At 50.5% G+C, this 27,719-nt stretch overlaps 2 protein-coding genes and 1 pseudogene across 3 annotated transcripts; 2 read left to right on the top strand and 1 right to left on the bottom strand.

Moving 5' to 3' along the window:
* Positions 1 to 8,347: 8,347 nt before the first annotated feature.
* On the bottom strand, positions 8,348 to 9,805 carry LOC125549188 (beta-galactosidase 4-like). Its single transcript, XM_087517135.1, has 4 exons — positions 9,046 to 9,805; positions 8,838 to 8,944; positions 8,618 to 8,723; positions 8,348 to 8,528 (listed from the first exon to the last, which is right to left on the bottom strand). Exons 1-4 carry the CDS (start codon positions 9,097 to 9,099, stop codon positions 8,475 to 8,477), a joined length of 321 nt encoding a protein of 106 aa, XP_087373261.1. The 5' UTR covers positions 9,100 to 9,805; the 3' UTR covers positions 8,348 to 8,474.
* A 4,022-nt stretch (positions 9,806 to 13,827) lies between these two features.
* Positions 13,828 to 14,609, top strand: LOC147981508 (uncharacterized; annotated as a pseudogene). Its single transcript, XR_015599917.1, has 2 exons — positions 13,828 to 14,084; positions 14,332 to 14,609. The product of XR_015599917.1 is annotated as an uncharacterized LOC147981508 (transcript).
* An 8,502-nt stretch (positions 14,610 to 23,111) lies between these two features.
* On the top strand, positions 23,112 to 26,317 carry LOC147981507 (uncharacterized). The gene is made up of 3 exons (XM_087515987.1): positions 23,112 to 23,180; positions 25,546 to 25,711; positions 26,023 to 26,317. Exons 1-3 carry the CDS (start codon positions 23,112 to 23,114, stop codon positions 26,160 to 26,162), a joined length of 375 nt encoding a protein of 124 aa, XP_087372113.1. The 3' UTR covers positions 26,163 to 26,317.
* The last annotated feature ends 1,402 nt before the right edge of the window (positions 26,318 to 27,719 follow it).

The following is a 27,719-nucleotide window of genomic DNA, read 5'->3' as shown; positions in this document are numbered from 1 at the left end:
GTTTCGTAGTAATTTCAAAAAATTTCCTACGCACACGCAAGATCATGGTGATGCATAGCAACGAGAGGGGAGAGTGTTGTCTACGTACCAATGCAGACCGACTGCGGAAGCATTGACGCAACGTAGAGGAAGTAGTCGTACGTCTTCCCGATCCGACCGATCCAAGCACCGTTACTCTGGCACCTCCGAGTTCTTAGCACACGTACAGCTCGATGACGATCCCCGGGCTCCGATCCAGCAAAGCTTCGGGGAGGAGTTCCGTCAGCATGACGGCGTGGTGACGATCTTGATGTTCTACTGTCGCAGGGCTTCGTCTAAGCACCGCTACAATATGACCGAGGTGGAATATGGTGGCAAGGGGCACCGCACATGGCTAAGGAACGATCACGTGGATCAACTTGTGTGTTCTAGGGTGCCCCCCTGCCCCCGTATATAAAGGATCCAAGGGGGGGTGCGGCCGGCCCTATGGAGGCGCGCAGGAGGAGTCCTACTCCTACCGGGAGTAGGACTCCCCTCCCGTTCCTTGTCCAACTATGAGAGGTGGAGGGAGAATAGGAAAGGGGGGGCGCCGCCCCTCCCTCCTTGTCCAATTCGGACTAGGGGGAGAGGGGGCGCGCGGCCTGCCCTGGCAGCCCCTTCCTCTTCTCCACATTAGGCCCATGAGGCCCATTAACCTCCCGGGAGGTTCCGGTAACCCCCCGGTGCTCCGGTTTTATCCGATACTACTCCGGAACCCTTCCGGTGTCCGAATATAGTCATCCAATATATCAATCTTTATGTCTCGACCATTTCGAGACTCCTCGTCATGTCCGTGATCACATCCGGGACTCCGAACTAACTTCGGTACATCAAAATGCATAAACTCATTATAACTGTCATCGTAACGTTAAGCGTGTCGACCCTACGGTTTGAGAACAATGCAGACATGACTGAGACAAATCTCCGGTCAATAACCAATAGCGGGACCTGGATGCCCATATTGGCTCCTACATATTCTACAAAGATCTTTATCGGTCAGACCGCATAACAACATACGTTGTTCCCTTTGTCATCGGTATGTTACTTGCCCGAGATTCGATCGTCGGTATCCAATACCTAGTTCACTCTCGTTACCGGCAAGTCTCTTTACTCGTTCCGTAATACATCATCTCGCAACTAACTCATTGGTTGCAATGCTTGCAAGGCTTATGTGATGTGCGTTACCGAGAGGGCCCAGAGATACCTCTCCGACAATCGGAGTGACAAATCCTAATCTCGAAACGCCAACCCAACATCTACCTTTGGAGACACCTATAGAGCACCTTTATAATCACCCATTTACGTTGTGACGTTTGGTAGCACACAAAGTGTTCCTCCGGCAAACGGGAGTTGCATAATCTCATAGTCATAGGAACATGTATAAGTTATGAAGAAAGCAATAGCAACATACTAAACGATCGGGTGCTAAGCTAATGGAATGGGTCATGTCAATCAGATCATTCACCTAATGATGTGATCCCGTTAATCAAATAACAACTCTTTGTTCATGGTTAGGAAACATAACCATCTTTGATTAACGAGCTAGTCAAGTAGAGGCATACTAGTGACACTCTGTTTGTCTATGTATTCACACATGTATTATGTTTCCGGTTAATACAATTCTAGCATGAATAATAAACATTTATGATGATATAAGGAAATAAATGATAACTTTATTATTGCCTCTAGGGCATATTTCCTTCAGCAGCGCCGCCCCGTCGCCTTGAACTCCGGCGCCGCCACCGCCCGTCGCGCCGCCGCCGCTCGCGGTCACCTCGCCGCCCGACGCCACCACGCCCCCACGCCGCCATGTCTCGCCGTCCCCGAATCCCAGCGAGCTTCCCCGGCCACCACGACGTCCGGCCGCCGTCGCCATGAACTCCGGCGAGCTTCGGAGTGCGCGCTGCTACAGTACTCCGGCCAGATCCGCCGCCGCTTTAAGAACCGTGCAAACCCTAGATCTGTTCCGGAGGTATAATTTCTTCTAAGTCCTGGAATTCCTAGATCCATGTGCCCTTGTTCATCGCATCGTAACTTTGCATCCGTAGATCAGATTCATGCATATAGCATATCAAAATGTTCATCTCAGAGAGTACATCATTTCATTCCATTGCATCATTTTCATTTGAGTTCATCTTGATGCCCTAAATGCTTTTAGAAGAGGGCTACTTGAGTTAATTGTCAGATCTGCTACTCCATTTAGCCTTTTGTCATTTTTGCCATGATTATTGTGTGCATGATATGCCCTGATGCTCTACATATGTTTTGTTAAGGGTTTTGTCATCTTTCCAGAGGTGCAACCCATGTATTTTTGTGATGTGTGTGGTGAATAGCACGAGCTTGCGAAGTGGTGCACTTGGTAATTCTGTTTTCAGGGACTTAGCATTTCCACAAAGTCCTTGAGCTGTTTATCTCATGTTGCCATATGTTCATGTTGTTTCCTAGTGATCCGTGCCTCTTTTGAGGATGATTAGTAAGGATGTTGTATTAATCTTGTAGTGCTCTATCCATCCATGCCTTTGGTTGCAATTATGGATCACCCTAGCTTGAGTCAATCGAGCTCTACTTTTGCTACTTTGTGAATCTGGGCAGATTGTCAACTTGTTTGCAATTTTGCCGATGATGTTGTAGTTGATCCGTGCATGCTATGCTATTATTCTTGCCATATCTAGCTTGCATTTTGCGTGTTCTAGATAGATGTATGCTTACCTTGTCATGACTTGCCCTGTGGTGAGTGCATCGAGCTCGTAAACATGCCTACTTGAGTTATGTTTCAGCATGTGCCAGTTTTCACTAAGTCTGAAAACTGATTATGTTTTTGCTATGTTCACATGCTTGTTAGTATATTTTCTGATCCCTTTTGGCTCAAGGTCACTAAGGGACTTTTGTTAAGTTATTTGAGTAGCTCCATGCCATGTTTTACTTTTCCATGTTAAGGTCCTGTAGCATGTAGTTTTGTTGCTCCGAAGAGTGCTATCTGATCTGAAATTCCAGACAAGTGTTAATTTCACTAAGTCTGAGATCTGTTTACCATATGCGTTTTTGCCATGCTTGTTTGAACCTGTTAATGGATGAATTGGCCGTAGCTTAGTGCTAGACTTTTGTTAAGCATCTTGAATGCATCTCTGCCATATATTTTGTTGTCATGTTTGAGTGCTGTAGCATGTTCATCTCATTGCATTTAGATGGCTACTTGCTGTAAATCGCAGACCGGTGCCATATTTGTATCGCTTGCCATTTCCAAACCGTAACTCCGATTCCGACGATCTTTATATCGTTTTCAAGCGATTTCATCTCATCTTTCCAGTGGCATACTTGGTTTTCCAAGTTGAGTCCAGGTTCATGCATTCCTTGTCAAATCATGCATATGCATCGCATACCGCATCCCGCATATCATACCATGTTCATGTGTTGGTTGGTTACTATGTTGTGTGGTTCTTTTCCGGTGTTTGCTTCTTCGGGTTGGTTCCGAGAACGTCGGGTTGTGAGGACCCGTTTGTCTACGTTCGTTTGTCTTCTTCATGGACTCGTTCTTCTTCCTTGCGGGATTTCAGGCAAGATGATCATACCCTCGAAATCACTTCTATCTTTGCTTGCTTAGTTGCTCGCTCTTTTGCTATGCCTATGTTGCGATACCTACCACTTGCTTATCATGCCTCCTATATCGTTGAACCAAGCCTCTAACCCACCTTGTCCTAGCAAACCGTTGTTTGGCTATGTTACCGCTTTGCTCAGTCCCTCTTATAGCGTTGTTAGTTGCAGGTGAAGATTGAAATTTGTTCCTTGTTGGAACATGGAGATGTTCTTCCTTGTTGGAACATGTTTACTTGTTGGGATATCACTATATATCTTATTTAATTAATGCATCTATATACTTGGTAAAGGGTGGAAGGCTCGGCCTTATGCCTGGTGTTTTGTTCCACTCTTGCCGCCCTAGTTTCTGTCATATCGGTGTTATGTTTCCGGATTTTGCGTTTCTTACGCGGTTGGGCTATTATGGGAACCCCTTGACAGTTCGCCTTAAGTAAAGCTCTTCCAGCAATGCCCAACATTGGTTTTACCATTCGCCACCTAGCCTTTTCTTTCCCTTGGGTCGGCCAGCCCAAGGGTCATCATTATTCACCCCCCCGGGCCAGTGCTCCTCTGAGTGTTGGTCCACCTTGTCAACCGCCGGTGGCCACCAGGGGCAACTCTGGGCTGGCCTACCAGAAGTTTAGACAATCCGGTGTGCCCTGAGAAAGAGATATGTGCAGCTCCTATCGGGATTTGTCGGCACATTCGGGCGGTGTTGCTGGTTTAGTTTTACCCTGTCGAAATGTCTTGTTGTACCAGGATACCGAGTCTGATCGGAATGTCTCGGGAGGAGGTCTATTCCTTCGTTGACCGTGAGAGCTTGTGATGGGCTAAGTTGGGACACCCCTGTAGGGATTTGAACTTTCGAAAGCCGTGCCCGTGGTTATGGGCAGATGAGAATTTGTTAACGTCCGGTTGTAGAAAACCTGAAGTCGACCTTAATTAAAATGAATCAACCGCGTGTGTAACCGTGATGGTCTCTTTCCGGCGGAGTCCGGGAAGTGAACACGGTGTTGGAGTTATGCTTAACGTAGGTTGTTCTAGGATCACTTCTTGATCATTAGTTGTTCGACCGTGCTTTTGCCTTCTCTTCTCGCTCTCATTTGCGTATGTTAAACACCATAGATGCTAGTCGCTTGCTGCAGCTCCACCTCATACTTTTTACCTTACCCATAAGCTTAAATAGTCTTGATCGCGAGGGTGCGAGATTGCTGAGTCCCCGTGACTCACAGATACTTCCAAAACCAGCTTGCAGGTGCCGATGAGTCCGTGCAGATGACGCAACCAAGCTCAAGGAAGAGCTCGATGAAGATCTTGTCCTTTATGTTGTTCCGCTTCCAGTTGATCAGTAGTGGTGCCCAGTTGGGGTCGATCGTGGACCTTTGTCGCTAGTTGGGGTTCTTCTTTTATTTTGGTTCCGTAGTCGGACCTTGATTGTATTTGGATGATGTAATGCTTTATTCATGTAATTGTGTGAAGTGGCGATTGTAAGCCAACTATGTATCTTTTCCCTTATGTATTACATGGGTTGTGTGAAGATTACCTCACTTGCGACATTGCTTTCAATGCGGTTATGCCTCTAAGTCGTGCTTCGACACGTGGGAGATATAGCCGCATCGAGGGCGTTACACTCAACCTCAGCTAACCAAGTTCCAAAAAACGATTCAACGTCAACTGGGGGATTAATGTTAAAGGTTATATGGATCGTTCTCCAAAGCAATTTGGCTAGTGGGCACTCAAGGAATAGATGTTGTATTGTTTTATCATGATCACAAAAACAACAACGTGAACTACCTACCCATCGCCTCTTTATTAAGTTATCCTTGGTGGGGATTACTTGCTTGTGAACGAACCACATAAATATTTTAATACGTAAGGGCATCTTAACCTTTCAAATATGTGACGATCTTGAGATTGGGCCAGAACTAATCAGATCCATGTAGAAAGATTTCACCGTAAATATCCTATTTCTAGCTAACTTTCAGTGCTTCGAATCCGGTTGGTCGGATAATTGAACGTCTATCAATCTCCGAACCAAGTGCATCCAGATAGAAAGAGAGGGATTATAGCCTATCTAGACCACATGGCTCTTATTTTAATAATATGATATGATATAACATAATATAATAGACATAAATCACACACTGGTGGAACTTCTCATGCATACCACTCATCAAAGGTACTCATTGATAAAGGACAGTCCACAGCGCCAAGACAACAAGCGTCAACACGATCGTGATCTAGAATCTATTCACACATGTCGCCCCATGATGATTACTCATCTTGACATAGACCAACGAGTCGATCAGAGAGTGACCACGCTAGGACGTCCATTAATGTTGCCCATAGGAGCTGGTAGCCTGGTACCGCATGTCGGCACTCACCTATAGGTCACGCTAGGTGTCGACTAGTGTATATGGATATTCACGACTCACGAACACAATGCACACGAGGAATACCAGCCCCATGGTGCCAAAGAACTTCTGGCAACATCAAGAGAAGGTCAAGGGTAGCGTCCCCGACCAGTGTTATCCGCAATGGGGTAGGACCTGGAGACAATGTTGTCGGAATCGATGCCTTGTCTTGCCACGCTAGTGTGCCGATTCCCAATACCTCACAATCACAACACTACACATGTTCTTTTTGAGTGAAGTATGTAGCTACCTTTGTGAGATTAGTGCCAGGATCACTAAGAAACGTGTCTGCTCTGACATATATAGCCCGCGATGATTTGTTGGCCATGAAATCAGGGAAGTTAAAGGAGGTCAGCATGGTGGCATGTGCTTGTTCGCTTGGTCATTATAAGGATCATGCGAGTCTCTGCAATTGAAGTGTGACTAGTGGTGGAATCACTGAGAAACGTGTCTCTATTCTCCGAGCATACATATAGTCTGCGATGTTCTGCTAACCATATGTTGTATGGCGCAGAGTGTTGGCCGACTAAAAGGCAAGTTTTACAGGATGGCGGTTCGACCCGCAATGTTGTATGGCGCGGAGTGTTGGCCGACTAAAAGGCGACATGTTCAATAGTTAGGTGCGGTGGAGATGCGTATGTTGAGATGGATGTGTGGCCACACAAGGAAGGATCGAGTCCGGAATGATGATATACGAGATAGAGTTGGGGTAGCACCAATTGAGGAGAAGCTTGTCCAACATCGTCTGAGACGGTTTGGGCATATTCAGCACAGGGGCCTCCAGAAGCTCCAGTGCATAGCGGACGGCTAAAGCGTGCGGAGAATGTCAAGAGAGGGTGGGGTAGACCGAATTTGACATGGGAGGAGTACGTTAACAGAGACCTGAAGGATTGGAGTATCACCAAAGAGTTAGCTATGGACAGAGGTGCGTGGAAGCTTGCTATCCATGTGCCAAAGCCATGAGTTGGTTGCGAGATGTTATGAGTTTCACCTCTAGCCTACCCCAATTTGTTTGGGACTAAAGACTTTGTTGTTGTTGTTGTTGTTGTTAGTAGCGATGTCAAGGGCACCATGTTATTTGTGTTTTTAATTCCTAACGTTTGCTGACAGACTATAATCTGTGAGTACTTCTATCCACTGTCGCCTACTTGAATCCAGATAGACATAATCAGTGAATTTTCCCCGCACACACGGATGTCACTACGATTATCCACAGTAATCTGATAAAGAAGAATGTAAAACACCCACTCGCACGAATGATTAGGTAAACAAATTACTCCGCTTGGGTCCTCATTCTAAATAGAAAGTCCAAATGTCGTCTCCCCAGAAAGCAGGGGGAAACAAAATCAAAAGCATGATAGGGACCATGCTACTTCCGTCACCCATGAGGCAATGACACGCAAAGATGCAGACACAGCGCGTTTGTGTTATCTCCAGCGAAACAGGTTGGACTAAAAACACGGAACAAATCTATCTCGGCGCCGGATTCCACGACCGCTTCCCCCTTCTCCCCTACCCCTCACCACCTCAAACCCGAAATATCCCCCAATTCCGACGCGACCGCGAAATCCTAGTCCCCCGGCAACCTTCGCTGGACCCGGAGACCCGGAGAGCCGCTCTGGCATCCCCGGAAGTATCAAACTGGGTATTTGACTGCCCCCTCATGGACGACCTTGCTACCGCCGACTTCGCCGCAGCACCCGCAGGAGGCTTCTACTGGACCCCGCCGATGCATCCGCAGATGCACACTCTTGCGCAGGCCGTCTCCGCCATCCCGGCTCCCAATCCCTGGTATGTAATTGCAGGTTGGACTAAAAATCAAAGGGCTGGTCTCCAGTTTATACATTCCGTGTCCTGATTTGTTGCTCGTGTCTCTATGTTATCACCTATAGCATAAACCGGTGCGGCTAATAGCATAATTGTTACGTGTGATTGTAGATTAGTAAAACACTACAGACTATGTGGAATTTGCATCATGGACCAGAGATTGCATGTTATAGAACTACTTACATGAGCGAGCATCTTTGCTTGTGTATTAGGACTTAGGAGTGGTTTTGCTTGTCTCATTGGTGTTGGGTTAGAGGAGATGGTTTTGCACATGAATTTAGACGGGTCTTGTGGAAGGTGCATGGCGGGACGGAGTGTTCAGTATGTGCAAGGCTCGTTTGGTTCGGGTGCATATACTACATATGCAGTGCATAGAATGCATACACAGTTTCACTCTTATTCGAGGAAAGTACATTTTCCTCCAAAAATCCTCCTTGATTGGTGCATATCCTCCTAAACTCTAAAACCAGATTATTTACACCCTGAACTTTGCAAAACTGGTATATAAATGTAGGTCCCTCTAGTGTCCCCAGTTCAGCTGCCTAAGCAGACCTGCGCACAATGACAACAATGGTTACAGACAATCAGAGTACTGGTCGCAATGGGAGTACTGGTCGCGTACCATATTCGTCGATCGGTGCATCATGGTCGTAGCTTGTCGCGATGAACAGGCCATCGGCGGTCCGGTCCATGGTACTGAAAGACAGATTAAATGTTAGGTGTCACTACAATTTAAAACCGAAACATTGAGTGACAACATGTGGTAGCCAGCATCAGTTGCTCACCATGTAGTAGTTGACGAAGGACCCGCACTTCTGAATGAACCTTACCACCATGAACGCCATGTCCTCCACCAGCCCGGTGCGGCACCGCGCCACCAAATGCCGTGAACTTTACATCAATCGACATATTTGATCATGTCAGCAATGTCGTGACATGCTTGCTTTGCAGATTGCAATTCAAGTGTTGTTTGTTGAGAAATTTTCACTCTTCGTGCAAACTTACCATCCAGGCCAGGCCTCGGTCCACATGGTAGGCTTGCTGTTGGAGTTGGGGACGAAGTAGTTGCAGTAGAAGCCATTGCAGGTATTTTTTTTGCAGCCATCACGAATCTATTCATCATTACAAAGGGAACAACTAACAAATCTGTCAATTTTAATAGAAGAAAAGGAACGAATTAGCACAGAGAGTATATATTTTGTGGTGACAGTACCAGGCTCCAAAGTTGGCAGCTTGATTCGGTGATGTGATGTCCTAACAGAAGCATGTGCCCAGTGCAACAAAGCGGAGTGGTTAAAGTAGCTGGCACCGCAATTTGCTCTTTGCCATTGCGCCATGGGCCATGGCATTGACAGAAATTGTGAGACGAGAACGAGAACGAGAGGGTGTTGTCATGCTTGCACACCACCACGGCATGCTGGCGTCAGTGATGACGACCATCTTGGTGGCCCAGTTGGCGTACGGCTTGGCGCCGCCGCCCATCGCCTACTCCATGTAGGCGTCTCCACCTGGGCGAGGAGCCGAGGATGATGGGGCCACCCTGCCACTCGAACATCTTCCATGGCTGCTGCGGCAGCAAAACCAATCAATCACACACGGCGGCGGCGCAACATGTTAATAAAATAATAGCGCCCATCAACCGCACACATGCTACGATCTGGCAACCCCTCGCCGGTGACGTAATCGAAACGGGAAAACCAGAGCAGAGTAGAGCAAGCGAAGAGCATCCTTGACGTAATCGCCACCTCCTTCTTCTCCCCGTCGCCCTTGGCCGCCTCCGCCGCCTTGGCCGCCGCCTAAGCAGGTAGATAGCTAGCCCCTATTCCTCTTGGTTTAATCTACATTCAGCTCTAATGGATTTGGCTGTCATTCATTCAAAAAATTCTAAGCACACACATCATGAAGCGAAGGCAAAAGGGGAAAATCAGACCTGCAATACAAGACGCATACACAGCCATACAACGATGCAGCATAACAACGTACAAGCGACGAGCAAGGGATTAGCATGGAATGAACTAATTCACAGAAATCGAACCCAATTACATCTTGCTGCAAATACATATGGATTGATAAGAACTTGATGGAAACAGGTGAGCGTACCTTCAGTTTTGAGTGCTCAAAACACAACTGTCACAAAGTTTCTGAATGCAGACAGAAATTAGGGATCGGCGGCCAGCCTGCCCTTCCCTTCGACCCACGCCGCAGCGGAGCTCGACCCATCGGCGCCTTCTCCGGCGTAGTCGTGGGAGGGGGTGGAGGAACTGCTGCTGCCCGCGGAGCTCGGAGGAGAAGGAATCGCGGCGAGCTCGTTGCCCTTCCGGGGGTCCACCACCGTGTCGGGGCTCAACCCATCGGTGCCGCCTCCGGCCTGCTCGAGGTGGAGGGGCGTCGCGTGGGGAGGTGGCGGCGCGAGGAGAATAATCGAAGGAGAGGAGAGAAGGCGGCGGCGTCGTCAAGCGAGAAGGGGTTCGTGCGGAGGGGACCTGGCTAGGGGCCAGTTCTTTTCGGCGATTCTCCCAGAATCGCCCCCCTCCCCAGCTTCTTCCAGAATCGTCACTCCATATTTTTTTTACAATCCTAGCTAGTTGGTCTAATTAGCTAGGATTATAAAAAAAATATAGTGGCGATTCTGGGAGGGAGAGGGGCGATTCTGGTAGAATCGCCCAAAAGAACTGGCCCTAGGTCTTGCCTGGCTGCTTTTGATCTCCTATTCCCGTCTTGGGTTTATTTTTTTTTATGAGCAGTTTTAACATGGTCCCTTTTACCCCCTCTTTTCACATGAGAGGTAAGAGTATAAAATAGATCTTAGCCGTTGATCTCATCAATGAATGACTTGATTGACTCTTACCTTCTTACCTCACATGTAAAAAAAGAAGGTAAGAGGGACCATGTTAAAATTTGCCTTTTTTTATTGCTAGCACAGTAAACAGACACGTGTACCGCGCGGTTACTCGCCCATGATGCGCATGTTAATGTTTTGGATGTGTTTGATCGACTATGAGCCTGATGATTTCTTCTTTTTGTGTTGATGTATAAAATGTTATGATCGAAGTGACTGTTATGTGGTTTCATGAAATGTATGCTTGTTTCGACACCCTTTCAGGATGATGTTTCTACTGCTTTTGTCGATGCTAAAATTACCAAGCCATTTTGCTGTGCTTTTGAAGTATTTTTCATGTCTCTATTTTCTTGGGCTGAGTACTTGCTTTATTCTGTTCATTTAGTGATCTTCTCAGTGCTTGGTATTTATCTTTGTGCCTCATATCACTATGAAAGAATTCCTTATTTAACATTATCTTAAAATTAAATTCCCTATTTAACACTGCCAAAATATTTCTTCCCTATCTATCATTGACTCTAAATTTTATTCCCAATATAACACTTCCGTCAATTTTTTGAGCTAACGGTGTTAAATGGCGCTTGAAATGACAATACTACCCTTGGCACTAGTATATCACCAAAATCTCTTTTCCCCGGTGCCTCTGCTAGTTTTATAGAACGCTAAAAGAAATTATCGAAGGGCTGCACACATACGTGCAAAAGCTCGCTGCTTCATTAATCAGTGCACGCACGTCTAGCAGTACGTGACGCACGTACATGTGAAAGGCTAGCTTGCTGGATCGATCAACTCCGCTCTCTCGGCGGAACGAACGCAAACACGACATGCTGTCACTGGCTCCGGCAGGTGCGGCACAGTCTGCTAACTCCAACTTGCATACAAATTACAGAACACTTCTTGTCGCCATGCCCACGTACCACTAGAGCCTGGCCTATCAGCCTATCAGGTAAGCTTAGGTAAATTAGTTTTAGCACAACCTTTTGGCCACACCGACTCGTGTTATCCCAACTTTAAATATGACACAGAAATATAGGGGCAGATTGGCTAGATGTTTGAGGGCAAAATTGTCATTTCATACATAATTTAACACCGTTAGCTCAAATATTGTACATAAGTGTTATATTGGGAACAAAATTTAGAGTTGATGTCATAGAGGGAAGAAATATTTTTTCGGTGTTAAATAGGGCATCCAATTTTAAGACAGTGTTAAATAAGGAATTCTCTCTATCACTATTTCTTGAACCGAAGAATTTATTTTACCTTTGGATCCAGTGGTCTTCTGAATAGTCAATTATTAGTATGTTTCTTGTTTGTACCCCTTGTTGTGGCTGACATTGAGAAGATGCAGATTTTCCTCTGCTGAAGAGGTATAAAGAATGAGATTTTAGGTTAGGTTCCAATGTCATATTCTGGCCATTTGCCCAAGAGCTAATAATTCAGAGAAACGATGGAGATGGTTAGGTAGGCCTTATGGAAACTAAGCTAACCACTATAGCGAGATTTGGAATTGGTTGTAGTAGTAGTATTCTAGAAAAGACTGGTACCGCAACCTGGAAATCAGTGAACATCTTATTACATTTTTCTGTTGCACGGTTTGCAATTATTATCTCTTATTATTTCAATTCAGCTGTTAACCACTTTGGATGAAGGCTTTATGCAATGTTTGTAGCACAAGTGGTCTTAATAACTTCAGCTGTGCTTTGCGTACCAAACGTTTTGCTTGAGCCAACCGTAAATGTCCCCTAAAATTTTATGCCATCTGGAACAGTCCTGATGTGGAGGGCATGTGCGGGTCGCTGCAGGGCACGCACAGAGGCGTCTGCCCGCCTTCGATGAGGTCACCTTGCTGCACGGACGGAAACCTATGCTAGCTATCTCAATTATTCGGTTATTTTCTTTCCGATCTGATTGCCTAATCCAGAATAATATATCGAGCTTAATTATATGTGTACTTGTCAAGCTTTTTCTGTCTGCAACCTACTCTTTGAACACGTCTAAGTTGAATGTGAAAGTTGCCTGTCAGACTTGTCCTGCGCCAGTGCGCCTGATTAAGAGCAATGTTGTTCGCCAGTACCTGTTTGTCTGATTAGATGTGCATTCCTACTTTACCTCTTGTTTACAACTTTAATATATATCTTCAGGTAATAAAAATACGCTCAACCTTTTAGAAGCTTGTGTTTGTGAACAAAACTGTACGCTGGATGCAGGTGATTCTGCACCTTCGTTTTGCAATTTGTTCTTTGTTTGGATTTCGGTGTTACTGCAGAAAAATCAGCTAGATGGGTCTGGTAGATCCAGATGTGTACATGCTACTTTTGCTATGAAACAAAATGGTTTAGAACTCAATCTCTACAGCTCAAAATGTTCGTGTAATGCGGCAACAGTAAGCTTTCAGAGAACTGTAGTTGATTGTAACATGATCGATTCAGTTGCTTTTGGGTTTGCTTCTGCAGAGGACAGTAGTTGAAAGCAACAGTAAGCATGCAGAGAACAGAATTCTGCTTCTGCGATTGAACCTTTGAACATACACCGTGCCTCGTGTTCCCTGTGGGCTTTGCTACTTTTGCAAGTATATTTGCTTACTGGTGATCTATGGAACTGATTTATGCTGCAGCCAGACTTAGAAAAGGTATGAGTGTACTGTTTCATCAATTTTTGTAATGCTCCTGGGCGTCTATGCTTCACCCTTTGTAATCCTTCTGTAATTTGTTCCTTGTTGGATTTTTGGGTATTGCTACAGAAACACAATTTTGTTGCACAGTTGTTAAGAACTTAAGTTGTGCTTTTCAGATATAAGTTGCAGTCTTGCAGATACTTCGCATACAAATGCTCCGAACACGGCATGCTTTTGTTGTTTCTAGATGGGTCCAGTAGATTCACACGATTAGTTTTGCCGTGCAGGTGTTGTACTTCACATTTACTATAATGCATTGATTGGATCATACTATGAAACAAAGGTGGTTTTGAACTGAACTCAATCTTGAGAGCTCAAAACGTTTGTGTGATACTGCAACAGTAAGCATGCAGAGAACAGTAGTTGAAATGAAAGTAAGATAGACGAGTGGATGAGCTATTGAATGGCAGGTACATGCACAACTACACTTCTCACCCTAACTCTATAAATACTTCTTCACCCCCAACTGCTGCATCAAGTCTGGGTTGCTTCTGATTGAGTTGGGAAACTGTAGTTTACCATTCAGCAGCAGTTTATCTTCTTTTTATCTTATTACCGGTTCAGAAGTTTATCTTGGCGAGATGGACCCGCATGGGCCTAGAGGAGGACCGGGTTGGGGAGGCCTTGCAGGGTTGGGCCCAGGAGGGTGGGGTCCGGTTCAACCTGGCGGGCCTGGGTTTCCTGGTGGCCCTGGCCCTGGTTTCTGGGGGCCTGAGTTCGGTGGATTCTTCGGATCCTGGTAAGTTGAATTCTCAGCTTACTGATGGAGGTCATCAGTTCAATCAGTTAGATTGTCAACTGTTCTCCCTTCTAAAAAATCAGTCTATCTCTAAGAAATCAGTCTATTCGCTCGGTAGATGATTAGTGGTTCGGGGATCAAGTATAATATTTTCAGCACCAACTACTAGTAGTTTAATTTTGAACTCTGAATCTCTTTTGTTGTACACGGATACATCTGAAGCTCTGGATGAACGCTTCTTCTGCAGCTTCTACCTCATGTGCTGCTGCTGCCTGCTCCAAGATTGCTGCGGTCCTTTGTTCCGACACCCGGGCCCTGGCGCTCCGCTGCCTCCTTTCTGATAGCCTGTGGAGCTGCGGGTCATATCGACCACAAGAAACAACGCACTTGAGAACAATTTCTAGACTAAGTATCCACGGAAGAACACAATTGTGTGAAGATATTGCATCTTGGGAGTTCCCTTTGCTACTATGTAAAAGCATACTTATTGTCTTAGTAGTATAAATCCTGGAGATCATTATTTCAGTCCTAGTTTTCATATCCTCACGAGCTGCAATGTCTGAGTTGGATCAGCATCTGCATGAACATGTTGACTTCTTCTTTTTGTGTTGATTTATAAAAAGTTATGTTCAGAAGTGATTGTTATGTGGTTGCATTAAATATTTGCTTGTTACCGAAAAAGGCTTTCGCCCTGCTTTATATTATAAAGCAAATGGCCAAGCCAACATCCAACAAGGTTCAAGCACACACACACACACGCGCGCAGATAGATAAGTAGTGGAAGGGTTAATGCTGAGGGCACAGCTTAACAAGCTCTGAAAAACAAAAAGGCACACGCGCCGGGAGTGACATAGCATCTAGTCGGGCTCCGGGGGTGGCGAGGGGAGCGGGGGCGCCAAGCGGAAGGCCATCGATCGAAGGTCGGCGAGGAGGGTGCTGATGATGTCCCGGTCCTGAGGGCGGCTAAGCTACCGCCAGAGCTGCAAGTAACCACACATTTTAAAAATGGAGTCAGTAGCACGCCGAAGAGGCACCTTCTGTATGACAAGCTTATTGCGAACAGTCCACAGCGTCCAGGCGAGGACCCCCACGCACAGCCATCTAATATGCCTGTAGCGAGGGGGTGAAGCCTGAATTTCCGCAAGCAGGTCAGGGAAGTTGGTGTTGCACCACTGGCCCCCAATCGTTTCGCAGAAACAGGACCAGAGGAACTGTGCCGTGTAGCACGAGAAGAAGATGTGGTTGGCATCCTCTACCGTGCCGCACATGGGGCACATCCCATCTCCAGGTCCATGACGCTTAAGGACCTCAACTCCGGACGGGAGGCGGCCGCGGATCCATTGCCACAGGAAGATCCTGATCTTCAGGGGCAGGCGGATGTCCCAAATCAAACTGAGGGGCTCGCGGGCCGTCGATGGGGCGATAGCCACGTAGAGAGATTTGGTGGAGAAACAGCCGGAGGGTTCCAGTCGCCAAGAGATGATGTCCGGGGAGTCGGCAACGTCTATAGGAAGGAGTGCGATGTCCTGGAGGAGGGCATCCCAAGCTGCAACCTCAAGGGGGCCAAAGGGGCGGCGGAAAGCGAGGCGCCCTAAGTCAATAAGGACCGTCTCGACAGAGACCCGAGGGTCAACAACGATGTCGAAGAGAACTGGGAAGCGCGCGGCTAGGGGGGTGTCGCCAAGCCACCTATCAAGCCAGAACAGGGTCGAGGACCTAGTACCCACTGAAATGGATGTGCCAATGCGCAGAACAGGCAGCAGCTGGACGACGGCCTGCCAAAACTGGGAGCCGCCTGAGCGCTGACAAAATGCGAGAGGCTGCCCACGCAGGTACTTGTTCTGGATGATAGTAAGCCAGAGACCTCCATCTCCATTGGCAATGCGCCAGAGCCAACGAGTCAGGAGGGCAATGTTCATGCGCCGGGAGGACAAAATCTCAAGACCGCCTTGGTCCTTGGGTTTGCATACATCTGGCCAGCTGACCATGTGGAACTTCTGCTTACCCCCCTCCCCAGCCCAGAAGAATCTGGATTGGTATCTGGCGATCTCCTGGTGCAGGGTTTCATGTAGGCTATAAAAGCTCATGAGGAACCAAAGGAGGCTAGCAAGCGAAGAGTTGATAAGGATCACGTGAGCAGCCTTCGACAGCCAGCGCCCTTTCCAGGGCTCAACGCGATGTTGCATACGGGTCACCGTGGGGCGAAGATCAGCCACGGTGAGGCGCGAGTCACTAATGGGGATCCCCAGATAAGTCGTGGGGAAAGAACCCAACCGACAGTTTAGTCGGTTAGCAATAGCCTGTGTTTCCTCCAAGGGGTACCCGAGGACCATCACTTCGCTCTTATCGAAGTTGATGGTTAGGCCCGACATTTGTTGGAAGCACAGGAGGAGGAACTTCAAGTTAGTGATATCTGGGGCGGATCCCTCGACCATTATAATGGTATCATCCGCATATTGAAGGAGGGAGACCCCTCCCCCTCCGACTAGGTGGGGGACTAAGCCGCGGATATGACCAGCAGCCTTGGCCTTATCCAAGATGGATGCCAGGGCATCGACCACCATGTTGAACAAGAACGGTGAGAAGGGGTCACCCTGACGGACCCCACAAAGGGTGGGGAAGTAGGGCCCAATGTCACCGTTGATGTTCACCGTGGTCCGGCCACGAGAGACAAGCTGCATGACGCGGGTCACCCAACGGTCGTCGAAGCCCTTGCGAAGCAACACTTCACGCAGGAATGGCCAGTGTACCGTGTCGTAGGCTTTGTGAAAGTCTAGCTTTAGGAAGACCGCACGAAGGCGTTTTAGACGGACCTCGTGGAGGACCTCGTGGAATACTAACACTCCATCGAGAATAAATCGACCTTGTATGAAGGCGGATTGGTTCGGATGGGTAATCGTGTCAGCGAGGAGGGTCACCCTATTGGCGTACCCTTTCGCCAAGATCCGGAAAATCACATTAATCACTGTGATTGGGCGGAACTGGCGGATGTCCGAGGCGCCCGGGACCTTGGGGATGAGGGTCACAATCCCGTAATTGAGGCGCCCAAGGTCCATGGAGCCCGAATAAAATTCTTCGAACAGAGCCATGACCTCCGTCTTGATGGTAGGCCAGAACGTTTTAAAGAACGTCACGGGCAGGCCATCAGGACCCGGGGCCGAGGAGGGGTTCATCCCCTTAATGGCTGCGAGGACCTCATCCTCGTCAAAAGGGGCAACTAATGCCACATTGGCCTCTGCCGAGACCAATTGCGCACCCGACCAAATGTCGGGGGCGAGACTAGCCCCACCCCGCGGGATGGGAGTAAATAGGGCTTTATAGAAGCCGTCTACGTGGGTACGGATGGCTGATGGGAGAGCGATCAGCGTGTCTCCATCCCAAAGGCAGTGGATGGAATTGCGACGACGCCGGCCGTTCGCCACCACCTGAAAATAGGCGGTGTTGGCATCTCCCCGAAGTACCCACCTCTGGGTACCACGTAGGCGCCAGTAGGCCTCTTCATCTATGTAAATGGTGGAGAGTTGGTCTTCCAGATCGTATCGCAGCATCCACTCATCAGGGGAGATCCCAGTCGAGTCGGCGCGGGTGTCCAGGGCTTGGATAGCCATCAGGAGGGCCTTTTTGCGCTCTCTAAGGTCCCGGCCCAGGTTGGCCCCCCAACCCTTCATGAATTGGCGGGCTAGCTTGGCGCAGAAGTGCCACGAGTCGACAGCGGACATGGAGCGATGGGTAGCAGAGCGAGCAAAAATCCAGCGAGCGACAACAGCTTCCCGGAAGCCGGCCTGATTGAGCCAGAAAGGCTCAAACCGGAATCGCGGCAGGGTGGAGGGCCGCTCGTCGGCGGTGGAGAGGAGGAGGGGGACATGGTCAGACCCGATCCGGGTGACAGCCCGGAGCAATGCCAGTGGGCAGCGTAATTCCCATTCAGGGGAAACTAGGACACGATCCAGGACGGATTGTGTCGGGACCATCTGCCGGTTCGTCCAGGTGAACCTGGCACCCGTCCGATCAAGTTCGCGGAGCCCCAGCTCCGCGATCCAATCGTTGAATAATTGCATCCGGGGGAAGTTAATCCGATCATTATTCTTCTCATCCGGGGATCGGATGAGATTAAAGTCTCCGCCCACGAGAACTGGGAGGAGGGAGTTAGAGATCTTCAGCTGCAGCTCTGCTAGGAAGGCCGGGGAGCAGCGGTGGTCCGCCGGTCCGTACACAATAATGACCTCCCATTTGAAATTTAGGGCGCGCTCGAAGATCTCCATACTAACGAAGAATTTGCCCCGGTCCATGCCACCCACCTCAAAGGTGGCATCCTTTACCCCTAAGAGGAAGCCGCCAGAGTGGCCTGAGGTCCCACTAGAAGGGAGCCAGTGCCAAGCGAAGAGGTGGGAGCTAAGGCGTTCAAGCTCCTGAAGGGTGAACTCAGTGCTCAAGGTTTCCTGGATGGCAATGATGTCAATGCATTCATCACGAATGTACTCAATGAGTTGGCGACGGCAACCATCATGGCCGAAGCCGCGGATGTTCCAGAAAAGAGCCCGCATCTAAGCCCCCATCAGGGGGCTGCTTGACCCCAGGACACGGGAAGCGCTTTGAGCGCGGAGGGCAGCAGTGCGCGAAAGGGTGCGGCCATGGATTATCCCGTCGGCCACCGGAGGGGCCTGAACCGCGGGGGTGGTGGTCGACCTCTCGGGAGGCCGAAGCAGGCGAGCGCGGGTCTCAGCCAGCTTGCCATCTAGAATCTCCCGGGCCGTAATGGTCGCGATCTGTTCTAAGGGGGGACCGACCTCCCCCTGAAAACAATGGCCGAGTCATTGGCCACCTTGGCGACATGGCCAGGCGGAGCATCCTCAAGAGCGGAAAATGAGCAATAGGAAGAACTGGGGAGGTTGGGGTCCGCACCTGACTCGAGGTTCCAGACCGCCGCACGGAGCTCCGCGCGCTCGGCGATGGACGGCGCTGGAGAGTCGGCCGGCCGCGCCGCATCGAGGCGGGCACTGCGGCGGGAGAACGTCACCGGCGTCGAGGTGGAGCGCGACAGCCTGGCATACGCCACCGTCGAAGGGGGGTGCGCGGAGGTCGGCGAGGAGACGTCCACAGCCACCGAGGCGGATGGGGCGGTCGGCGAGGAGAGGCGGATGTCGGAGGGCACCGGCGGGGGGAGCAGGCCGGCGAGCTCCAGGGTGATCCCGACCGCAACCCCCGCGGGTGGAGGCGACGGGGCAAGTGCGATGGGAACCTCACACCCGCCTCCACCTGTGGAGACCGGGGAGGCCGAGCCGGCGGGGGACGGGGGGTCCGGCCCCGACGGCGAGGAGCGAAGGGCGGAGACGGCGCAGGAGGAGCGAGGCGACGATGGCGGGGCGACAAGGAGGCCCACACTAGAGATGTCACTGGCCGACTCCGACGGAGACTGAGAGGGTATGACCGGCGGGGTGGCCAAGCAGAGGGCCACCGCGAGGTCAGCGGCCGACACTCGAGTGCGCCCCGCCCCGGAACCGTCACGACCCGCTAGTGGGTTGGAGGGCTCCCGGGAGGGGGAGCGGGAGCGCTCTGAGCCGTCCTCGTCATCTCCTGGATCGTCGAGGCGGGAGTGGCGCGAGCGCCTGCAGTGGGAGTCGTCGGCATCAGCTGGGCCACCCCCCAGGTGACTATCATCAGAGAAGCGGGGGCGGCCGACGTGGTTCGGAGGCTCGGGGCAGATCTTGAGGTCGTAGTCGTCGTCGTTGAAGAAGACCCGGATTGTGACATGGAGCTTGGAGGAGTCCAGGCACTTCACCTTGACCCGAACCTCCTCCTCCTTGCGTAAGGAGAGCTCGTCGACCACCACCACCTTGCCTAGGATCTTGGACATACTACGGATGACTCGCTCAGACCAGGCCACATCTGGCAGGCCGGCGATGAGGAGCCAAGCAGTGTCCAGGACAGCAACAGCCTTGGGATCCCACCGCGGCTCAAATATGTTCACCACAATGTCGTTGAGTGCCAAGGTGATGTTGTTGCTGCGGGTACAGAATCCCATACTCATAGCGTCGGGGAAGATCACTGAGAAGGCGTTGGAAGCGGTGGGGGTCACCTGCCAATCCCACGTGCACCTGCACAAGTGGTTGAGCTCTGCCTCAAGCAGCTCCGGGGTGGCGACGGCCTCGCCCACGACTGTCACAATCGCCAGCAGCGAGGGGGAGGGAGGGGGATCTCTGGAACCTCGATGTGGAAGAAGGCCATGTCCTCGATGCCGTGGCCGTACATCATGATCTCCTCCGTCACCGGGCGATCCGGACAGAGAATCGCGGGGTGCCCGGCATCCTTGCATAGGTATCACATCGGGGGGTTGGGACAAGCCACCTGGAAGTGGCCGGTCAAGCTGCAGTTGAAGCACGGCGGGCCGTCGAAAGAGGCGTTGGTGCCCGGAGGGGGAACCGCGGCGGCGGTGGAGGCGGCAGCCTGAGGGCGCGGAGGGCCCTTCTTCTTCTTCTTCGGACCCTGGCGCCCCCGATTGCCATTACCGCCGTTAGACGGCGGGAACGCAGCCTGGGAGTGGGGAGGCTGGTAGCGACGGGTGGCCGGGGCGCTGTTGGGGTTGGCAACGGGCAACGGGCGGGGCAGGGAGGGGGACCGGTCCCGGCGACGGGCAGGCGAGGGGGACCGCCGCTACGAGGACGGCCTTGACTCACCGGCCGGCGACCTACCAAGGTCCCGCGACGCCGCCCGAGGAGAGGAGCGGCGTGCCGGAGAGCGCGAACGGAGCGAGGGGCGGGGGGGAGGGCGGCGGGAGTCACGCGTCGGGGTGTGTCGAGCCGGCCGGGAGGAGAGCTGCTACCGCAGGTCGGCCTCACGCCGGTGGCCATCGAGGGAGGGGCGGGGCGGGTCACGGCGCTCGTCGGCCCGGCGCTTGGGGCGCCCCGCGTCGTCCCCCCTTTTCCGAGTCATGGACGGCGTGGGGAGAGAGGGGGCCGTGGGGAGGATGGCGGCGCCGGCGAGCAGGGATCGGGGCGGGGCGGCTGGAACTGGCGGTGCGGGTGGGGGTAGGAATCGGGGGACGAGGGAACCCTACTGGGGGCCATATCGACCGCCTGCTTAGGCCCAAGGCCGCCAGAGGGCGAACCTGGGCCGTGCGGGGTGGAACCGGCCCGTCGAGCCGGCCCACCCCAGCCGCAGAGGCCCGCATTGGGTCGTAGCCGTGTCCACCACCCTGGGAGGGGGCCAACAGCCAGGCCCATAGGCCGGCCCAAGAGCACAGCGACCCGGTATGAGCGCCCCGGAGTGGCCAAGCGGGGAGCTAGGGTTTCCCCGAGCGCCGCCACGGTGGCCGCCGGCGGGGGCGTACGGGGACGGCGAGGGGAAGGCGGGGCGGGGATGCGACCCGGAGGGAGGGGCCCGGAGGAACCGCGCGATGGGAAGAAGGGCCGGAAGGGAGCACGTCGGGAGAGGACCGGGGGCGAGCTCGGGCGGGCTCGCCGGAGCCAGACAGGCCGGAGCAGAGGAGGGCATGGCCGGAGTCGAGGGTTTCCAGGAGGCGCAAGCAGGGCCGCGATCCGCGCGTCCGGCAACACCCCAGCTGCCAGCGCGCCGCCGCCGGGAGGGCATCCCGGAACCCAAGGCCAGACCTTGCAATCCCCGCGCCGGAGAGGCGGCAGGAGGGAGAAGCCGGCGTCGGCCCGACCCACGGGCGGCCGAACTCCCACCCCTGGGAGTAGGGCCACCGGCGTGGTCGGGCAGCAGCCGCGGCGGTGCCTTAGGAGGGGCACGGTCCCAGCACACGACGGGGCGGCCAACAGCGACGTCGTCGGCCTCGGCGACGTCAGCCCACACAATCCGCGGAGAGCCAGAGGGGGGGAGGGGGGTCGGCGAAGGGACAGGGGCGGCGGACGCCGGCGAGGGGGCGGCGCTCGAGGGAGGGGACGGGGGGCGGGGCGGCGGCGGGGCAGCCGCATCGCCCGCGTCGCCAGGGGCGCCGCCCGGGCAGTCGCCAGACGCCAGCGCCTCCATGATATTTGCTTGTTTCGATACCCTTTCAGGATGAAGTGACTAACCGCTTCGTTTGATGCTAAAATGAGCTCGCTTTTGACGTATTTTTGGAGTATTTTACTGAGTGCGGCGAATCTGCACCCGGGCTCAGCTGCACCCGCGCTCATGGAAAAAATCAAAAAAAAAATACTAGAAAAATTCAAAAAATTCCAAAAAAAAATTGTGTGGTAGATAATTTGATGTAGGGTGATTCAGTGTGTTTTTGTGGGCACATTTTGACTGCTCGCGTCGCCCCCGCCCTGGGCGACTCGGGGGCTCTCCAACCCTAGGGCCGCAGCCGTCCTCTCCTTCTCCCCTCCTCGCGCCGCCGCCGGGTGACGCCGCCGGGTGAAACCCGCGTGGCAGACGGCGGCGGCGGGGGGACTCCCTCTCCCGACTCCCCTTCCTCCGCGGGCGGCGGATCTAGGCGGCAGGCGGCGGTGTCCTGCGGCGCTCGCAGTTTGGCGCGAGGTGGCAGGCCTCGGCGAGCGGTGGCGGGGCGCGGGGCACGCGGCGGCGAGCCTCGGCAGGCGGTGGCGGCTGCGCGCGGGGCTGATTCCGGGGCAGCGGCGCGGGCATGGATCCATCACGGATCTGATCCTGCGGGCGCGGTCTCGGCTTCCCCTGCTCGGCCGGCGGGTCTCAGTGGGTGGCCGGCAAGGATGACCCGTGCACAAGGGATGGAGGTCTTCGATCAGATCCGGATGAAAACCTGCTATTGGCTATTGCCAAGGCCGGCGATGGCGACGCTGTCTGCGTCGTTCCCTTCCTGAAGGCATCGTCGTGGAGAAGTTCAAGGCCACTCTCTGCTACCTCCGGGGGAAACCCTAGATCAGTAGATCGGATGACGGCGGCTCTCTGGTGTCGTTTCCCTCCTGGGGGCGTCATTCTTGGAGGTGCACACGGGCTCGAGGGACTAGAGGACGACGACTTTGGTGGAGCGGTGCTTCATCTTACACATTGATGGTGGTGGATCTCGGCGGCGTGGCGCTGTGGAGACTCGGCGTCTGATGCGCGGAGATGGACTCGTGCAGGAGGTGGAAGCTGTCTGGCGTCATGGTGGCGTTGATGGCAGATAGGCCTAGCAAGGTCGGTGCAGCAGTACAGCTCTGAAGATGGATTGGTGGCAGGCGGCTGCGGCGGCCTCATACCCGGCAGGGGTCCTGGTTGAGAAGCACGCCGGACTGGTGGGTGCCCATACCAGGCAGGCGTCCTGGGTGGGACCTCAAGTCTTTAGATGTTTAGGTTTGGCTGCGTGGTCTGTTTGGTATTAGGCCCAGACTTTCAGCGCCCCTACATCAACTGGATAGGGATAGCGACAGTTGTTGCTTGTTTTGCTGGCTTTAGACTTATTGTTGTATGACTCTGTACGGTCTTGTGTCAATAATTAATAAAATGGCCGTATGCATCGCCCAGATGCAGAGGCCAGGGGTCGTCCTCCTTTTCTAAAAAAAAAGATAATTTGATGCATGAGGTTCGCTCCAAATTTCAACTCATTTGAACATTTGAGTAGCCCTGGGCAAAAAAGACAAAATCGAGGTCTGTAAAACAATTTACTGTTCAGGAACTGTTTTGACCTGATTTGTCTTTTTTGCCCAGAATTGCTCAGATGTCCAAATGAAATGAAAGTTGGAGCGGACCTCACGCATCAAATGATCTACCACACAAAAACATTTTGGAATTTTTTGAATTTGTCTAGTATTTTTTTTGAATTTTTTTCTGAGCGGGTGCAGCTGAGCCCGTGCTCAGATGCAGATTTTCGTATTTTACTCTGCTTTTCTGGTTGTGTGAAAATATATGCTAGTTTTCATACCATTTTGCTCTGCTTTTGAAGTATTTTTCAATCGATCCGCTTTATTCTATTTATCTGCTTGTCTTCTCAGTACTACTCCCTCCATTCCAAAATAGACGACTCAACTTTGTATTAACTTTGTACAAAGTTGAGTCATCTATTTTGGAACAGAGGGAGTACTTGTTATTTATCTAGGGGCCTTCCTAATAGTTCGTTCTTTTTAGTGTGTTTCCTGTTTGTACCTTTTGTTGTAGCTGGTTAAATTCAATGCTTCCATATTGCATCATAATGCATTTCTGGGAGCTGAATGCCTTGGGACCATTTTCTGCATGATGATAGGTTGGAGCAGTTTTATCTCTTGCAGGATTTCGACATGTTTTACTCTAACAAATGATTCCAAATCTTCTTGATTTCTTGCTTAAATAATGAGAATTTAGGTTAAGTTCCAATGGCATATTCTGCCCCTTTTCCCAGGCGCTAATAATTCAGAGAAATGATGGAGATGGTTAGGTAGGACTTGTGGAAACTAAGCTCACCACTATAGCTAGAATTAGAAATGATTGTAGTAGCATTCTTCTAGAAAAGACTGGTACCGCAACCTGAAAATCTATGAACAGCTTATTACATTTTTTTCTGTTGCACAGTTTGCAAATATCATCTCTTGTTATTTCAATTTAGCCGTTAACCATTTTGGATAAAGGCTTCATACGATGTTTGTAGCACAATTGCTCTTAATAAATTCAGCTGTGCTTTTTTGCATACCAAAGTTTTTGCTTCAGTCAACCATAAATGCCCCTGAAAAATTGATGCGTCCTGGAGCTGTGCTGATGTGGAGGGCGTGTGCGGATCGCTGTGGGGCACGCACAGAGGCGTCTGCCCGCTTTCGACAAGGTCAGCTTGCTGCACGGACGAAAACCTATGCTAGCTATCTCAATTATTCAGCTATTTTCTTGCTGGTCAGAGTATATCAAGCTTAACTATGGGCCTGTTCGGAACTCCTCCAACTTCACAAAACTCCCCAAATCCAGCTTCTGTTCTCAGCTTCTCACTACATGTCAAGCTTGGTCTGTCTGCAACCTACTCTTTGAACACCTCTAAGTTGCATGTGAAAGTTGCCTGGCTGACTTGTTCTGCGCCTGATTGGGAACGAAGCTGTTCAACCAGTAGTTGTTTGTCTGATTTACATTTACAACTCTGTTATATATCTTCGGTAAGGAAAGTATTTTCAACTTTTTAGAAGCTTCTGTTTGTAACAAACATAAGATAAATGGGCAAAACTGTACGTTGGTCCTGCAATTTGATTGTTGTTGGATTTCGGTGTTGCTTCAGAAAAATCAGCTAGATGGGTCTGCTAGATTCAGATGTCCACATGCTATTTTTGCTATGAAACAAAGTGGTTTAGAACTCAATCTCTAGTGCTCAAATTGTCCCCGTAATGCTGCATGCAGTAGTTAGCAGAAAACAGTAGTTGAAATGGAAGATAGACCAGTGGGTGAGCCATTGAACAGAAGGTACATGCACAACTACCAGTTCTCACTCTACCTCTATAAATTCTTCTTCACCACAAACTGCTGCACCAAGTCTCGTTTGTTCTTTCTGATTGAGTTGTGAAGCTCTAGTTTACCATTCAGCATCAGTTTAGCTTCTTTTTCAATTTAGTAGGAGCAATTCAGGGTAGGATGGATCCGCATGGGCCTGGAGGACCGGGCTGGGGTGGCCCTGCAGGATGGGGCCCTGGAGGGTGGGGTCCGGTTCCACCTGGTGGGCCTGGGTTTCCTGGTGGCCCTGGTTCTTGGGGGCCTGGGCTCGGTGGATTCTTCGGATCCTGGTAAGTTGAATTGTCAACTAACTGATGGAGATCATCAAGTCATTCAGTTACTTACATGTCAATTTTTGTTCCTTCTAAAAAATCAGACTATTAGTGTGGTTCAGGGATCAAGTGTAATTTTTTTAGCACCAAGCCACCAACTCAAGCTTCAATTCCAAGCCATGATGCATGTATACTATTAGTACGTTAATTTTGCACCTCTGAACCAATTTTGTTATATATATATATATATATATATATATATATATATATATATATATATATATATATATGAATAAACCTGCAACTCTGAACAAGTGTTTCTTCTGTAGCTTCTATCTCCTGTGCTGCTGCTGCCTGCTCCAAGATTGCTGCGGCCCTCTCTTCGGACGACCGGGCCCTGGCGGCCCACCACCCCCTTTCTGATAGCCTGCAGAACTGTTGGCTACAAGAAACAACATTCCTAGACTAAATATGCGTGGAAGAACCCACTTGTGTGAAAACATTGCATCTTGGAAGTTCCCCTTGCTGCTATGTAAACATTACTGAAAGACATATGGTCTTGGTAGTATCTCTATATATATATATATATATATCCTGGTCCTGGAGACAACTGTTTCAGTCTTACAGAGTTTACCTGTTGCCACTGCTATTTCAGAATGCCACCACTGAAAATCATATGGTCATGTCTCTCTCCTGGAGATTATTGTTTCGGTCTTACCTTGTACCTTTGCTGATGCGTTTCACAGCCTAGCTCTCTCCACTTTATACTTTGTGGATGCATTTCACAGGCAGAGAAGTGCACCGAGGAGTACTAGTGTTCTCTCTTGGTAGGTGCCGAGACAGCATGATATCATCCTTAAGGTGGTCAAACGCACACAACGACCTGCTGTGATACAGGTCGATTATTTTGCCTTTTCCTTGCTCCTTGGCGACCATGATCTAACCGAATCGGTGTAGCTAAGACAAATAGATATCGTTGCGATTCTATATTGATCACGGTCTGATCTGTAGAGATTGATATGGTGTGATTCTGTAATCAATTATAATCTTGGCAATTAAGTATCGCCCATGTATAAATACAAGGCAAGCTTACAACAAAAATAATGCAGTTTGCTTGGTAATTCCTGAACTTTTGCGCGTTGACATGCATCACACACACACACACACTAGATGTCATGGTAGTCTCTGTCATAGGGTGCCAAGCTTCGAGTCCTCATCCAACGCGTCGAGGCATCGAGCTCTCTACTGTTCCAAGCTCTTGCGGTTAGGTAATCTGTCCAAAAGCGTTGGTGAGTCATTCCTTAGGTCAAATGAATTCCTTTGTTCACCTTCTCTTGGGTGGAGTGTGTTTGATGCATGTCAATGTGCAAAAGTTCATAAATTGCCTTCTCGTGATTCCTGGAGCCGTAGTCGTCGATGTTGAATATTTGCATAGGTCTGAAGCACCCGACACCAAATCTAGCCAGATGACGAGAAACCCTAACCTCAGCACCCATGGAGACGTCATGAATCTACTCCGGAGCTCTGTTGACGAAGTCCAGACAGACGGACTCAGGGATGATCAGAGCTCGGAAGACAAACTTGAAGAATAAGCGTCGTCATCCGCCCAAGCATCGTACCTGTGAGAGCTAAAAGCCCTAACCTAAGCTACTAATTGGAGGCACTGGATTCCCATCCCCGCCATCAGCCACCGAAGCGGCAGATAGAGGAAAGACGAATCCATGGGCTCACTAGTGAAGCCTTGAGGGGAGTGTTTGCCCTAGCTGTCTAGGGTTAGGGTCCCATAATTACTTTATATTTTTTTCGATAAAGGGCGACTTTATTATCTCAAAATGTAGTATCAAGCGGATACAAAGCATTATGAGTAACACCTGGGCTCTGCATAACTAAGATGCACACAGCCAAATTCAGAAGTCTAACAAAATTCATGAAATAAAAATCGACAAACCGGCAACAGTAGAGTCTTTTAGACCGACACTATGCCTATGTCGAAGAAGGTGGTGGCTCGATCCGTAGGTTATGCTGC

Source organism: Triticum urartu, chromosome 3A, assembly GCF_056163025.1.
Source record: "Triticum urartu cultivar PI428250 chromosome 3A, HENAU_Tu73, whole genome shotgun sequence".
NCBI classification, from domain to species: Eukaryota; Viridiplantae; Streptophyta; class Magnoliopsida; order Poales; family Poaceae; genus Triticum; species Triticum urartu.
The sequence above is the reverse complement of the archived record's forward strand: the minus strand, read 5'-3'. Positions and strand labels throughout refer to the sequence as shown.

Excerpts from the sequence above, each read along its gene's own strand:
- LOC125549188 (XM_087517135.1), bottom strand. The coding sequence starts at position 9,099 with ATGCTTCTGTTAGGACATCACATCACCGAATCAAGCTGCCAACTTTGG. Across the intron at positions 8,945-9,045 it reads GCTGCCAACTTTGGAGCCTG|ATTCGTGATGGCTGCAAAAA; the intron begins GTACTGTCACCA and ends AATGATGAATAG. Across the intron at positions 8,529-8,617 it reads CCTTCGTCAACTACTACATG|TACCATGGACCGGACCGCCG; the intron begins GTGAGCAACTGA and ends TCTGTCTTTCAG.
- LOC147981507 (XM_087515987.1), top strand. The coding sequence starts at position 23,112 with ATGGACTCGTGCAGGAGGTGGAAGCTGTCTGGCGTCATGGTGGCGTTG. Across the intron at positions 23,181-25,545 it reads TGGCAGATAGGCCTAGCAAG|GAGCAATTCAGGGTAGGATG; the intron begins GTCGGTGCAGCA and ends TCAATTTAGTAG. Across the intron at positions 25,712-26,022 it reads GGTGGATTCTTCGGATCCTG|CTTCTATCTCCTGTGCTGCT; the intron begins GTAAGTTGAATT and ends TTTCTTCTGTAG.